Below are 13,623 nucleotides of genomic sequence, written 5' to 3'. Positions count from 1 at the left end.
TCAGCATGTAGTACATGAGTGCATCAGATCTACCAGTGCCAAGGCTGCTGAGCTGTTGACAGTGCCTCTCTCTTTCCCACTTTCCCTGTCCCACCGATGAACCGGGGCCCCTCTAAAGCCCTGCAGCTCAGGGCCTTCTCCCAACTGCAGGACACTGCACGGATTTCTATTCATCGCTGTCAAAGCGCTAACCCCCTATTGTGCTGTAGTGAGCGGGTGGACTCAGCACAGGGCCCTGTTATGCAGGCCACAGCTCTTTTATGCATGGGTGGGGTGATTAGGGGGCTCAGGTTCAGGGCACATTTTTCAGATTCGTCTGGATGGCCTGACTATTTCTCTTTGGTGTGTGTGTGTGTGTGTGATGATTGCACATCTGTTGCCCCCTCCCCCGTTGTTTCTTTGTTGATTATAGACCATCTCTAATTGCATGGAATTTCTGTTTGGCTTAACTTTTATCTTTTGACATGTATTCTGGGATGTACATACCTCTTGTGTTTTAGTCTGCAGATGAAACCTCAATATATGACCCTGGTCTTCAAATGTACCACTGACTTTTTCACTAACCCCCATGTAAGGTGATTTCCAAGCAGCTAGCTTTTTGATTTCCCTCATATAGAAAGCCTTTTTTAGTCAGTTGTCATGCAAAGCCTATGATATAAGTGTTTGCATGGGCCTCATTGACATTGTGGTTTGCTACCACATATTTATATTAAGCTACAAGTAGTTTCTGCAGCAGATACTTGCAGCAGCATCTGCACACATCTACACAGCTTAAATACCTTTTTAACTTCATACAAGTTACTACTAATGGAGGACAATTATTAAAATATAACTTGGAATTTGAGTATAAAGACAGCAATTTTAAATAAGAATATTGGGCCTTACAACTGGTAACAATCTACTGTGAACATGCTGTTATTTTACCGTAACTGCAGACCTCTGTGGTAAGACAAGATGTTAATAATAAAATAAAATTCTTACTGGTCTTTCCTATCAGCCTTGTGACCTGTCAGACAATGAACAAGAGGAATCTGTGACGTTCAGGAGACTCCATAAGCTGGTCAACTCAACCCGGAAGGTGAAGAAGAAGCTGATCAGAATTGACGAGTCTAAGAAGCCTGGAGCAGAGGGTAATAAACCACTATCAGACTTGATCTCATAAAACCCAATGTGGCAACCATCATAGTTTTTAAGTTTTTGTACAAACTCTGTTGCAGTTTTTATGCAGGCAAAATCCATGTGTATGTTGCTGCACATGCAGCCAGGATGTAAAAACCAGTAGCAACTATTGTAGTACATTAAGATGTGTACTGCACCTGGGACACCACAATGCTAAATGTGACACAGTCTAGACAAAATATCAGTAATTGTGCTCTAACTAATTACTATTTGACGAGCATAATATGATATATAATAATATACACAGTATTCACTGTGTTTTACTAGTTGTATAATATTTGTGAATATATGTTCTGAAGAATACTTTTCCAACTACATTCCCAACATGTTTACATTTGTGAATTTGCATTTGCGAAAACAAATGTAATTAGTGGTGGGCTAGTAGATTATTCTCTGATCTCTGAAAAATCAACTAAAAAAATTTAAGTTCATTCATAGAAATTGTAAATAAGACAGTTTCATTTCATATTTTACAGAACTGATCTGCGGTGGATAGCATGACTAGCTGATTATATTTAACAAAAGTCGAGCATTATGTGTTGAAACTAAAGTAACTAAGTTGCTTTGGTTTAAGTTGGTGGTCGGCTGTGGCTCAGGGTAGAGTGGTCGTCCACCAACCAAAAGGTCGATGGTTCAATCCCTGGCTACCCCAGTCTGCATGTCTGTCCTTGGGCAAGACACTGTACCCCAAATTGCTCCTGGTGAAATAGCCATTGATGTGTGATTGTGTGTGAATGAGTTAATTACTGTTTCTGATGAGCAGTTTGCACCTTAGCCTCTGCTCATCCGCGGTTGAATGTTTGAATGAGGTGAATGTGCTATATAGATTATTCACATTTTCCTTTGTTCTGATGATATTGTATTATATTTTTTACCTTCCTCCATTCCCCTCTTTTTACCCTTCACACAACCTAAACATAGATGATCTTCCCTGTGGAGATGCCAGCAACTCCCTATACTCTGGTGTGCAGAAGAAGCCTGTTGTTTGCCCCATGGACTCCTTGGCTTCAGCTCTTCGGGACCAGCTCACTTACGACAGGGACTCTGACAGCCTGACCACCTCCCCCTCCTCGAGCAGCCTGGACACCTGCAGCAGCCAGAAGATCTTCCAGGCTTTTAGCAAGTCTTGTAGGAGCCCTATTCATCAGGAGACAAGTGCTGGGGAGGTGAGGGAGGCAGGTGACGGCAGTGGCTCGTCCTTTTCTGAAGCAGAGGGTTGCCATGATGAGGAACCCAAAATCGCTCGCTCAGTCACGGACGGAGAGCTCCGTCACCGGATCCTAAGCCCGCTCAGCCACCATGGGGTGAGTAGGGGAGAGCAGGGGCGAATTGTTTTCTGAATTTTTCAGAAAAACCTGATTTTAAAAGATAATGTTTCAGACAGAGATATACTTTTGCTGTGGTCACTAACTCACAGGTGTAGTCTATCAATATCAGGTGGTATTTTGTACAAATGTAGAACAACTTCCATATAATTTCACTTTAAACATAAGGGGCACATTGTTACTTTCGACCCCATCAGTGGGACAAACGTAACACGTACAAGCTAGATTTTTTGTGTTACCCTTGTATTTAATAAATAAACATGACTGTGACCTTGTTAATGTGTAACTGCAAACATCTTTTGTCCCTTATCTTACAAAAAAAAAAAATTATTAATCTAGTCGTCTTCCCAATTATCTCTGCCCTTATCTGAACAAAGCGCATGGCGTATGGCATGAGACTTTATCAGCTGACCTGAGACTACTGTTTCTAATAGAGATGTCCAGAAACGCCTTCTCCAACATCTGGCTGAATCAGACCTCTGTCTTTCTGACCCACGCTTGGCATATTCTGTTGGTATAATATGACATAAACATGTTTTAATAAATGCTGCAACATAGAGAAAGCCACCCCATTAGCAGCGGGACAAAAGAAAAACTTGTGGTCAGGTGTAGCATATGACAGGAACTCCTGACATATAAACACGATTTATTTTTATACTGAAAAACTCTGACTCTTCAGGGTGTGTTAAAGCACTAAATAACCTGTAGATTAATCATTACTGTGACACAATTAACGAGAGACACAACTTCTAAAAAGAGTCCCGCTTGAGATATTTACTTGCCGTGCTCGAAAATAGTTTTCCGAAGATGGCCACAGGAAAAGATGACAAAATCATGCGATATTTGGCGGCTCCATCAAGGGTTGCGTGCTGAAGGTGCTGTCACAGCTTGGACTGCAAATGTAGTCAGGGCTCTGAGAAAATCGCCTTGTTACTTTCGCCCCGGTTTACCCCTACAGTAGATATTTTTCATCTTCAGGAAATCAAGTGTCAGTGACATCCTTAAATCTTAATTAACTCATTTCAATTAGCTTTCTACTTTAAAATATAATCTAGTTTGAGGTTGATAAAAACTGTAACATCACTCACATACCCACAACCCAGCTGACATACACTGATCATACATAAAATGCTCTCCTAGTCTCACTTTAATGTGTTCCTTCCGGCTAAAGCTCTATACTTTGTTTCTAAAAAAAATAATAAAAAAAATGGCCTGCTGTCGTCACATCAAACCAAACTGATAACCATCAGCATTGTGCAAGCTGCCCTGCATGCACTGTTCGAGCACCTGCACTGATGTCCGTTAAATATAAATTTAGTCCAAGCCAATTTTAGATTTAGCAAGAAACCCCCAACTTCACCTACATCTCTGTATCTGTGATCATGAATGTCCTGTTTTGCTGGGGTTTTTCCACAGAGAGCCTGTAGCTTTGGAGGATTTGACCTGACCAATCGCTCGATGCTCACAGTCATCTCTGACAATGATAACACTGTACGTAACTGTCTTTCTTCCTGAATTTTCAAAGACTGTATCAAAATAAATAGTTAAACTTGTTTGTGTGTTTGCCTTTTTTCTGCTTTTTTGTATGTAGGATAAAGACGGAGATGGTGTGAGGGATCCCATGAAGTCTCCAACAGCATCTCGTATTTCCCTGGGCAAAAAAGTCAAGTCTGTGAGAGAAACCATGAGAAAACACATATCTAAGAGATACCACTGTTCTCTCTCTGAACAGGTATGTACAGTCACTCTAGTACATTACAGTACAGCAGCATCTATCAGTGTTACTGTTGTAGATTGTCCATATGTTGGATATTATTGATAGGTAATCGTTTTGTTTCTTCTCTGTGTCCTAGTCAAGCCCAGACCGCATGTCCAGCTGCCCTCACTCGCCTCAGACAGATTCTGACTCTCTGGAGAAACCAAAACTGAAGCCAGGAGGGTCTGTGGAAAGCCTAAGGAGTTCCCTCAGTGGACAAAGTTCAATGAGTAAGTCTGTGTGTTTACAGTGCATGCGCCAGATCTGGGTGTACTTGCAAATCATTCTCAGTGTTTGTTTTAACTCAGCCTTGGAACACCAGATGTGTGGTGTTTATCAGAAAAGTGTTTCAGGGACAGTACGCCTTTGAGATAGTCTAAACTCCCTAGTCTCAGTGTATTTGTCTGGGTAGAAAACTGTGTACTGTCACCCCAGTCAGATAAAAAATATTTTTCAAATAATAACAGACCTGTGGAGTCTTGTGGTCTTGAAGTGGCTCATTTGTCTTTTTGTGGTTTGTGTAGGTGGCCAGACGGTGGGCACCACTGACTCATCCAACAGCAACAGAGAGAGTGTGAAGTCTGAGGACGGGGAAGAGGATGAGCTGCCTTACCGCGGACCCTTCTGTGGACGCGCTCTAGTTCATACTGACTTCACCCCCAGTCCCTATGACACGGACTCCCTCAAACTGAAGGTATGATCCAGTAAATTACACACTGCGTAGTGATGAGCTGATATCTTCTAAGAAACTTAAGTTCCACTGGGCCTGTCTTGCAGAGTGGAGATGTCATTGATATCATTAGTAAGCCACCAATGGGTACATGGATGGGGATGCTCAACGGTAAAGTCGGCACCTTCAAGTTCATTTATGTTGATGTCCTGAATGAAGAGGAGGTGAAGCCCAAAAAGACACGCAGGAGGAGGAAGGCCCGGCAACCTAAGCCCACCTCTGTAGAGGAGCTCCTTGATCGCATTAACCTCAAGGTAATAATCTTACTACATTATCAAAATCTGTTGCACACACAGGTGGATTGATTTTCTATGACACAAACAAAGGCATAACTTTGGGGTTTTGTAATAAAATTAATAAATAAAACATTTTAAAAAGTTGACAAAATTGAGTTTAAGGAAAAAAGGAATACAAGTGGGATATATCTTAAATTTGCTTCCAGCTGTTTAAAGAAATGGACATTTTGGAAAATATGCTTATTCAATTTCTTGCCAAGAGGTAGATGGGAAAATTTACATCACTCTCATGTCTGTATTCTAAATATAAAGTTAAAACCAGGAGAGAGGTAGCTTAGCTTAGCATAAAGACAGGAAACAGGAGGAAACAGCTTGCCTGGCTTAGTCCGACGGTAAACAACACAGACAAGCAGTTCTAAAGTTCACTGATGAACATGTTACATCTCATTTGTTAAATCTGTACAAAACCTGAGGGTTATGTGTTCAACTATGTTATTGAGTATGTTCCAAAACAATTTCTTTAAAAATAATTAGCAATTTGAACAAATAGAGAAAAATGCTAAATGTTTGAATTATAACAGGAAACATCTAGCATGCTTTTTGGTCATCTACAGATCAAAATACTTTTCAGCAGTTCTTAATGGATCAAAGATAGATTTTTATTGATCTGTTTGTGCATCATCCACGCTCACTTCTCTACAGGAGCATCTTCCCACCTTCCTTTTTAACGGCTATGAGGATCTTGACACATTCAAGTTGCTAGAGGAGGAGGACTTGGATGAGCTCAACATTACAGACCCCCAACACAGAGCTGTGCTGCTCACTGCTGTGGAGCTGCTGCAGGAGTATGATGGTGGGTCAGGTAATCAACAGGGTGTTAGATCTCACCTGAGCAATTTGTGTTCCTGAAAGACGCACCCTTTGTACCTCATGGTCTTGTAAAAACTGGAAATTTAACTACTTACCTTTGTAGCAATCTTTACACTCAAGATTATTTCCAGTTGTTTAATTTTAAAGATTCTGTTAATATGTCTACATCTGCTGTCTTTAAAAGCAATCATTCCCCCAGCAGTTTTCTCATGAGATCATAAGATGTGACTGTCTGCCCCCTGTTGGCCGTGTTGTGCCTTGCAGGAAGCAGCGACCCAGAGAGAGGCAGTCAGTCTGGAGGCTCACAGGAGAAGCTGCTCCTGGACAGACGTGGCCTCGTGGGAGACTCCCCGCGGGACTCCGGCTGCTACGAGAGTAACGAGAACCTGGAGAACGGTAATGACAGCCTGAGTGGCCTGTGAGCACTGCCCTCCTCTTCTGCCTCATCCTTCACTAGAAAGACTCATGTGGTGTTCAGTCCTTCTTGATGCTCGAGCATTCCAAGCCGCCAAGTTCTGTTTTCATGCTCTCCTCGAAAGACTCTGCTATCGTCACATTTACTTCTGGCACTCTTTGTTGTTGTTTTTTTTCCCCGAGCATCTTCCTTCCCACACTTTCTTCTGTTTCTGCATCATTGAATCAAACTGTTTTGCAGTCACTTTTTTTGTCTCTTGCTTTTAAGAATTGACTTGCATTTCTTTACGAGCATTACATTGTCAGTATTCAAAATGGGATAACACGTGGTTCTGTTATTATGGAACTAGAACGCTCACCTACATCATGTTAAACTGAGCATTGACATCAAAAGACATTTTTCACACCCTTGAGCAAACTATACGTGGAGCCGCTTGTAGGTCTACTCATAAATAGATCTGCTTTTGTGAGTTGTGTGGTGGTTTTTGCTGAAAATTGTGACGTGTGATAAGATTTAAATAGTTTTTAAAAAAAAAACGTTCTCAGTAATTGCAGTACATATTTACTGTGAATGCTTGCTTTATTCATAGCTACATCATTCTTAGGCTGAAGTCTAAAACGTGTTAAAATGCGAAGAGTCGTGCTTACTGTATATGGGACTTCGTGTGAATGTCAAAAGGTCATGTGGTTAAAGTATGTCAGATTAGTCACAATTGTACAGTGTTTTTCTCAAGATTTTGCTGTTTGTGGGTATATTTTTTTAGTCCAATAAAATATAATATTTTATCATGTGCCTGAATTTAAATATTTACTAAATTGTATAATTATACTTGTTAAAATATGGCATTTTGTATAATTGTAAATGCACTAAAATGCAGGCCTAGGACAACCTCTAAAATGGTTTAACACAATTCACTTCTGACAGAAGTGCGGCAGGTTGAGGGTCTGACGTCTCATTTTCTGAAGTGTGCTTCTGTCATGGTTGAGCGTGAAGAATAAATTGCTCCATGCTTCACCGGACTTGACTGCTTGCTTCTTTTCTTTCATTCATCATTCATTTTTCCCACGACCCTGTACACAAGATAAGCGGTTGACAATGGAAGGACCATTCATTTTTAGCGCACATTTAGATTTGTTCTGTTCTTCGGCATCCTCTCGCAATAACTGCTCTTTTCCAACACCCCCCGCTCTGCTGCTGTTCTGTTTACGTCAAATACATGTCACAACAGACCGGCACCTGCATGATCTGCACACACTTCACTTGTTTATTTCAGGAAGGATCAAAAAGATGTCTTCATCCATGAGCAGGTCCTCCTCCGGTTTTGAGTCAAGCCACCTTTCATCCCCAGAGTACCCTGCCCTCCCCCAGACCCTGACCTCCACCAGCTCTAGTAAGACTTCACTCCAAAGTAAACAAGCTTGCCTGCCCTGTATCTTACCATCACTAAGACACCCTAAGAACAGCTCACATCTCCTAAGCCCAGCTAAAGGTCATCATCTCAGCAGTCCTAGAAATGGCTACATTTCTAGGAGCCAGAGCTGCATGGAGCTAAGAAGAAACCCAGCACCAGGGCTGCTGACGCGGAGCTTCTCCCTGACTGTCCTCCACAAAGGGCGGAAGAGAAAACTCTTCAACCCTAAAAACTGGAATCTGACCCCCAGCGTCAAGACAGAGGAGAGCACACAGCACTCAGTTAATCCTCAAAAACCTTTTGAGCTCATGTTTCCATCCTTGCAGTTTTCCACCACATCACATAAGTCTGTGTGCAGCACTTTCAACCTAGACACAACACATGTGTTTGCCCCTAAACCAGCAGAAAAAACACACAGTGCGCATCTCCAGTTGCCACCCACAGTCCCAGCAGAAAGGTCCAAAAGTCCTTTAACTATACCGTCCATACCAAACATACTCCCAGAGTCCTTATTAACAGAGACTGCCTGTGTGTACAACTATACAAACCGCTTCTCCTCAGAGGATAACAAGAGTCGTTCAGTTTCAGCCAGTTCTGAAGCGCGCAGGCTGAAAATGAAAAGAAATAAGAAGACCTCCTGAACTCTATATCTGGCTTCCCTGTCACAAGAAAGACTCTAGCAGCAGGGTGCTGATCTCAAAATAGAGCCACATTCTGACAAGGTATTGGCCTTAATAGCACAGTGAACTGTCACTTGACAGATGTTAATTGCTGATGTTGGATGATGACCATTTTAAAACCATATTTATTTCAGAATCTTTGAAATACTGTGTTAATATAAGTTATCTTTTTTCCCAAATAACCATTGATTTCTGATGTATCCATGGAGTGTACCATGAAACTGACCTGCCAGCCGATTACTATATCTGTGGTACATTTTCTCACAATAGCCAGAAAATATAAGGAAAGGTAAATTCGCAGCGTTGTCACTTTTTAGTAGGTTCACATGGATTACACCAAACACAAAGTTCCCTACAGTTTCCAAAAGTGTAGTAGAATTAATCCTCCCTCAGAAAACAAAAGTTTAGACCGTGTTAATAAGGTTACAAATAGATAAGTTAGTCATAAAAAAATACTGAGGTTGCAGTGTGGTCGATATGGAATACCCCAACTTTCTATTTCGGATGTTCAGCTGAATCAAGTCTATGGAGGAAACTGTGACTAAGTTCCAGCAGTTGCACAAGCAGCATCGCTTGGCAGCAAGTGGCCATTTATCCTACATCAAACAAAGCCATTGTTAATAAATTGAACAGTTTTAAGTATGAACTTTTCATTACTGCCTTTTTGACACCAGGCCTTTTTCACAGAGGACATTTTGACATGTCACAAAAGGAAAAGCAGAAGTGTAAATAAAAAGAATTGTGGTTAAATTCCATGTAGTTCCTTCAGAGTCTGGTATTATTAATGCTAACTCACGGTCTCACAGCCATGACTTACTGGGACAAGTGAATAGTACAGAGCCACACTTAATGTTATTAGTAACACCTGTGCTTTTGTGTTTATATCCATATCTAACTGCAGGTAGTGATGGCAATTACTGTATCATTATCATAGTGCTTCATTAAACAATCAGCAGTTCTAATGCACATATAATTTGCACATTACAGGAAGTTTAGCAATTTAGCGTTTAAACAACCCAGCAAGTATCTTACATGTACACATGAATTGTTTATTTCTCATCAGTTTCATATCAGGAAATTCTGTCTTTTTCAGTTACTGAAGAAATGTTTTTTATAGATAGATTGTAAAAATGCTAAGAAGGCTGTTAATCACTGTTAGCTACTTTTTTACCCACCTATCAATAAATGTTGTTTTATTTGAATTAAGTTCATGTCTCTGACAGTAGATCTCTGCACTTAAGGGCAACTGTTATTGGCAGCAACTGTTATTGGCAGCAAATGGAAATGAATAAAGGCAGTAGTTACTATTATATTCTCACATACCCGTTTTTATGTTTTACATAACTAATTTCCTTAGATAGACATCTGATGTATACTCACTAGTTTTGATTTTTCTATCTGTGATTTACATCTCTCTGGCAGTGTGTTCTACTATTTAAAGTGTTATCGACAGAGTGAAAGCAGGATTTAGTGGCATACTTGGTTCACAGTTTAGCCTGTAGCAGCATTTCATGAAGGCACTGCCTGACCAGCCCCAGTGCATCCAGGGCAGTACCCCAGGCGAGGGTGACTCCCCACCCTCCGTGGCCATAGTTGTGGACCACATGCAACCTCCGACCCTGCAGGTGCACCTCCTCCCTCTCCACCCTCGGGTTCTTCCTGCTGGGCCTCAGGCCGACCCACTCGCCAAGAACATTGGCTTTGCTGAGCGACGGCTCCAGCCTGCTGCAGCGCACCAGGATGCTCTTTGTGTCTCCTTCGTCCACTTGAAGTCGCCAGTCCCCCTCCTGCCTCGTGCCGCCTATAGTGACACTGTGTATGCCGGGGTAGATGTAGGTCTTTCCGTCTCCATCTCTGATGAAGTGCTGCAGCCAGGGGGCCTTCACCTTGAGGACCTGGCCTCTGACCGGATATACCTTGTTGTCACCCACCAGCGTTTTGGAGCCCAGACCGGAGCAGTTGACAATGATATCAAAGCTGTTGCTCAGTTCATGAAGACTTTTTACCATCCTCTGTTCCACCTGGCCTCCAGCTTTTCTGAACCTTTTGCAAAACAAGAGTTTGTGTCATTCTAAAGAGTACATTCAACTTTTCACCTCTTCCTCAGTGGAACCAAATCCTAATTTGAAGGAATTACCTGTAAATGTTTTGAATTTGTTGCAATTTAAAACTTTGAAGAAAAATAATAATGACTGAACACTTTTAACATGACAGTGAGAGTTTAACGTAGAAGACAGACCTCTTCTCGAGCCACGGCAGGTAGCTGGAACATTCACATTTTATGGTGGTGAACGCCTGGCCAAACTTATGATCCGGAAACCTTTTCAATTCACCTTCAGTCATGAATCTAAAGCCGATCACAGACTCTGACCAGAAGGGCTTCTTATCAGCTGGAACCTCTTTGAAAATGTGCCAGCTGGAAAAGAATCAGAGCAAAAATCTCAGGATGCAAGAAGCTCTTTTTAAATAGTGACCTGGCTGAGTATTTGTCCCTTTTATAGCCCAGTAGAACAATTTCTACCCAGAACTCAGCATTACTCCAGCCTCTGCTGAGTGCTGGGATTGAGCGATGGCCAACAGGTGATTGAAGCTGTCCTTGAACCAGCGTTTTTGTCTTTCCAAGGGAATATCTGATGGATGAATAAATACAGCAAAATCAGTCATTTTTAACATGCAAAATGCATGTTCTGCATGTGTACGTATATATAAGGTGGGGATTGTTGATGAATTTATATGCATTACAAATTATTTTCATCCTCCAAATTGTACTGACCGCATAACATTTAATATACAACAATATATATTACAAAGTTAGTGTAAGGGCTTTTCAGAGAGAGAGAGAGATTGTTGCACACCTGGAAACCTTTCAGCAAACAGGATCCCAGCAGCTCCATCACTGGTGGTGTCTGGACTGAACTTCTCAGCCAGCAGAGTAACTGAGCAGAAAGGAAGCGCCTCAGCCACGCAGACAGCAGTGGAGAAGCCGATCACACCTGCGCCCACCACTGCAACCCTGACACTTTTCATCCTGGACAGGCTCAAACTGGAGGTGAACTGGAAAAAGTGAATCCACAAATACTAGCCTTAACGTCCACCTTAAATGACTGCACACTAATGATAAATGACACAAAGCTTTAATTCATCGTAATAACGCATTACATAATAGAAGTGGTTCCCATAGACTTTGATCAGGCGGGCCGATAGTGTTATCTGGTATGAAGTTACAAGACGCGGACCAGGTACGGCAACAGTGAACAGGGAACCCACCAGTGCAGATTATTCCGTAAAGTCTTAAACTGTGGGACTCCCATAGAAATCTGCAGTGTGTAGTTGGTCTGACGTTACATGAACAAAAAATGACCCGTTTGCAGCGATAACGTCTACTAATTGGCTATTTAACGAATATATCAACAAAAACAGATCGTTAAATGCCCGTTTCATGCAGTAAACAGTAACACTTGATCTATAAAAAGAGGGTATGCGTGCATCAGCTATACATAACGGTCATTGGAGACACTACGGCGTCAGGTGCATTCAGATGCACCTCGTAGTAACCGCGGTGAAGTTAGTTTTAAGTTGGATATTCGACAGACATTCACCCAGAATCCAGTGACGGCTTTTTAGTCAGTTCACCCAGTGACGGTTGTATAAGTGCGGTTAGCTCACCTCTGATGGCTCGCTTTTAACCAACGGGGGTTAGCTTAGGGACCATCAATAAATTACAATTGTGAGAACAGTGTTATGGGAAAATCATTATTTATTTCAATAGCTTCCAAGTCATGTGACACAGGGACTTCAAACCAATGCCGAATTGTAGTACTATACTAGGCAAATGAGACACACCCCTTCATATTTGATTTGAGTGCATTTTTTATTTTATATGAATATATTTTATTTTTTTCTTCAATAGATTCCATTTCAAATGATTCAGGGACTCAAAACCAATGCCGAATAGTACTACTACCTGTTACACATATTACACACCTCTTGTACAACTGCAGTTGTACCACACAGAGTCAGTCATTTTCTTCCACAGCATTGAGCAGATTTCAAAGAAACACTTTATTTACACAACGGACATTCCCAGTTTCCTTTCTTTGCCTCTTCATATTGTGTGCTGTCCATTTCCACACACTGAGCATGGAACCACCGTTCACAGCCATCACACTGGACCTGTGGAATTAAAATAAATCTTTCGTAACATATATATATATATTGTGAGTGTGTGTGAACGAGTATTAGTTTCTTTCTCATCAGCAGTTGGCACCTTGCATTTATTTCTCTGCCATCGTTGTATGAATGTGTGTGTGAATGGGTGACTTATTTTTTTTATTTAGTGTAAAGTGCTTTGAGTGGTTTATTACAAACCAAGGTGTGTATACAAATCGGTTTGACCTTTGTGTTAGTTGACTTTTCCTCAGCCATACTCAAGTAGGTCTACAACACAATTAAACATGATATCACTGCTTCACAACTCACCCAGTCTGTAATGGGGGGTCCAGATCCCGGAGGCCTTAAGGCTGCACACATAGCACAACACGAGTGCTCATCAAAGACTTACAATATATTATTTATTTAATTAAAGTATATTGTAGGTATACTGTATGCATGATTTACTGCATGTACCTGATGCTTCTAGGAGTTGGAGATCTAGATCTCTCCTCTTTATGGTTCACATAAAATTGTTTTTAACATAAAAATCAAATGGTCCAAACAAAATCTCCTTAAAATTCTCCTTTAACAACAAGCACACCACAGCTGCGTCCGTCTTTTGAACTTTACATCCACCCAGTCTGTTTTGCTGTGGCATGTCCTTCTCATCCTGAAGTATTCCCTGAATAAGTAAACGTTAATACACTTTAAACAGATACAGTGTGTAGGTCAAAAGATAATATCCGATCACAGACATTTGGTACCACTAGTGAATAACCAATGTTTGAATTCATCTCATCATTGCAAATGCTTGAGGGACGGGGAGAGGGCAGTCATAAATATTAGGCTACTTTATATAAGTAATAAAT

The 13,623-nt window shown here is 41.3% G+C and overlaps 2 protein-coding genes and 1 long non-coding RNA gene across 8 annotated transcripts in view; 1 reads left to right on the top strand and 2 right to left on the bottom strand.

The window, feature by feature from the left end:
- The window catches only part of sash1b (SAM and SH3 domain containing 1b), a 56,637-nt gene extending 46,829 nt beyond the window's left edge, over positions 1–9,808 (top strand). For 4 of the 5 annotated variants that reach the window (XM_038728879.1, XM_038728875.1, XM_038728878.1 and 1 more), the window contains exons 9-18: positions 998–1,130; positions 2,101–2,483; positions 3,921–3,995; positions 4,096–4,236; positions 4,358–4,490; positions 4,785–4,954; positions 5,038–5,244; positions 5,929–6,088; positions 6,361–6,492; positions 7,785–9,808. In XM_038728879.1, the coding sequence (XP_038584807.1) occupies positions 998–1,130; positions 2,101–2,483; positions 3,921–3,995; positions 4,096–4,236; positions 4,358–4,490; positions 4,785–4,954; positions 5,038–5,244; positions 5,929–6,088; positions 6,361–6,492; positions 7,785–8,563 (2,313 nt within the window). In that variant the 3' untranslated portion in view covers positions 8,564–9,808. The remainder of the gene's footprint in view (positions 1–997; positions 1,131–2,100; positions 2,484–3,920; positions 3,996–4,095; positions 4,237–4,357; positions 4,491–4,784; positions 4,955–5,037; positions 5,245–5,928; positions 6,089–6,360; positions 6,493–7,784) is intronic. The other variant, XM_038728876.1, reaches the window with a different exon arrangement.
- Positions 9,809–9,866: 58 nt separating this feature from the next.
- On the bottom strand, positions 9,867–12,426 carry ddo (D-aspartate oxidase). 2 transcript variants are annotated; one of them, XM_038728884.1, is made up of 5 exons: positions 11,870–12,426; positions 11,458–11,656; positions 11,124–11,232; positions 10,842–11,018; positions 9,867–10,645 (listed from the first exon to the last, which is right to left on the bottom strand). In XM_038728884.1, exons 2-5 carry the CDS (start codon positions 11,627–11,629, stop codon positions 10,087–10,089), a joined length of 1,017 nt encoding a protein of 338 aa, XP_038584812.1. In that variant the 5' UTR covers positions 11,630–11,656; positions 11,870–12,426; the 3' UTR covers positions 9,867–10,086. The 2 variants fall into 2 exon arrangements, with proteins under 2 accessions (XP_038584812.1, XP_038584813.1); XM_038728885.1 differs by having other exon boundaries at positions 11,458–12,426.
- A 210-nt stretch (positions 12,427–12,636) lies between these two features.
- Positions 12,637–13,149, bottom strand: LOC119910333. The gene is made up of 2 exons (XR_005445615.1): positions 13,082–13,149; positions 12,637–12,775 (listed from the first exon to the last, which is right to left on the bottom strand). It is a non-coding gene; the product is annotated as an uncharacterized LOC119910333 (long non-coding RNA).
- Positions 13,150–13,623: the final 474 nt, after the last annotated feature.

The sequence above is a fragment of the Micropterus salmoides genome, unplaced genomic scaffold (genome assembly GCF_014851395.1).
Source record: "Micropterus salmoides isolate LMB-PRFRI ecotype aquatic unplaced genomic scaffold, ASM1485139v1 Ms_hic_scaffold_19, whole genome shotgun sequence".
In the NCBI taxonomy this organism is placed as follows: Eukaryota; Metazoa; Chordata; class Actinopteri; order Centrarchiformes; family Centrarchidae; genus Micropterus; species Micropterus salmoides.
Note: the sequence above shows the minus strand (reverse complement) of the source record. Positions and strands in the feature narration are given on the sequence as shown.

Coding starts and splice junctions, on each gene's coding strand:
- ddo (XM_038728885.1), bottom strand. CDS start 11,629: ATGAAAAGTGTCAGGGTTGCAGTGGTGGGCGCAGGTGTGATCGGCTTC. Junction 11,019..11,123: donor GGAGTAATGCTGAGTTCTGG/GTAGAAATTGTT, acceptor ATTCTTTTCCAG/CTGGCACATTTTCAAAGAGG. Junction 10,646..10,841: donor CTGCCGTGGCTCGAGAAGAG/GTCTGTCTTCTA, acceptor GTTTTGCAAAAG/GTTCAGAAAAGCTGGAGGCC.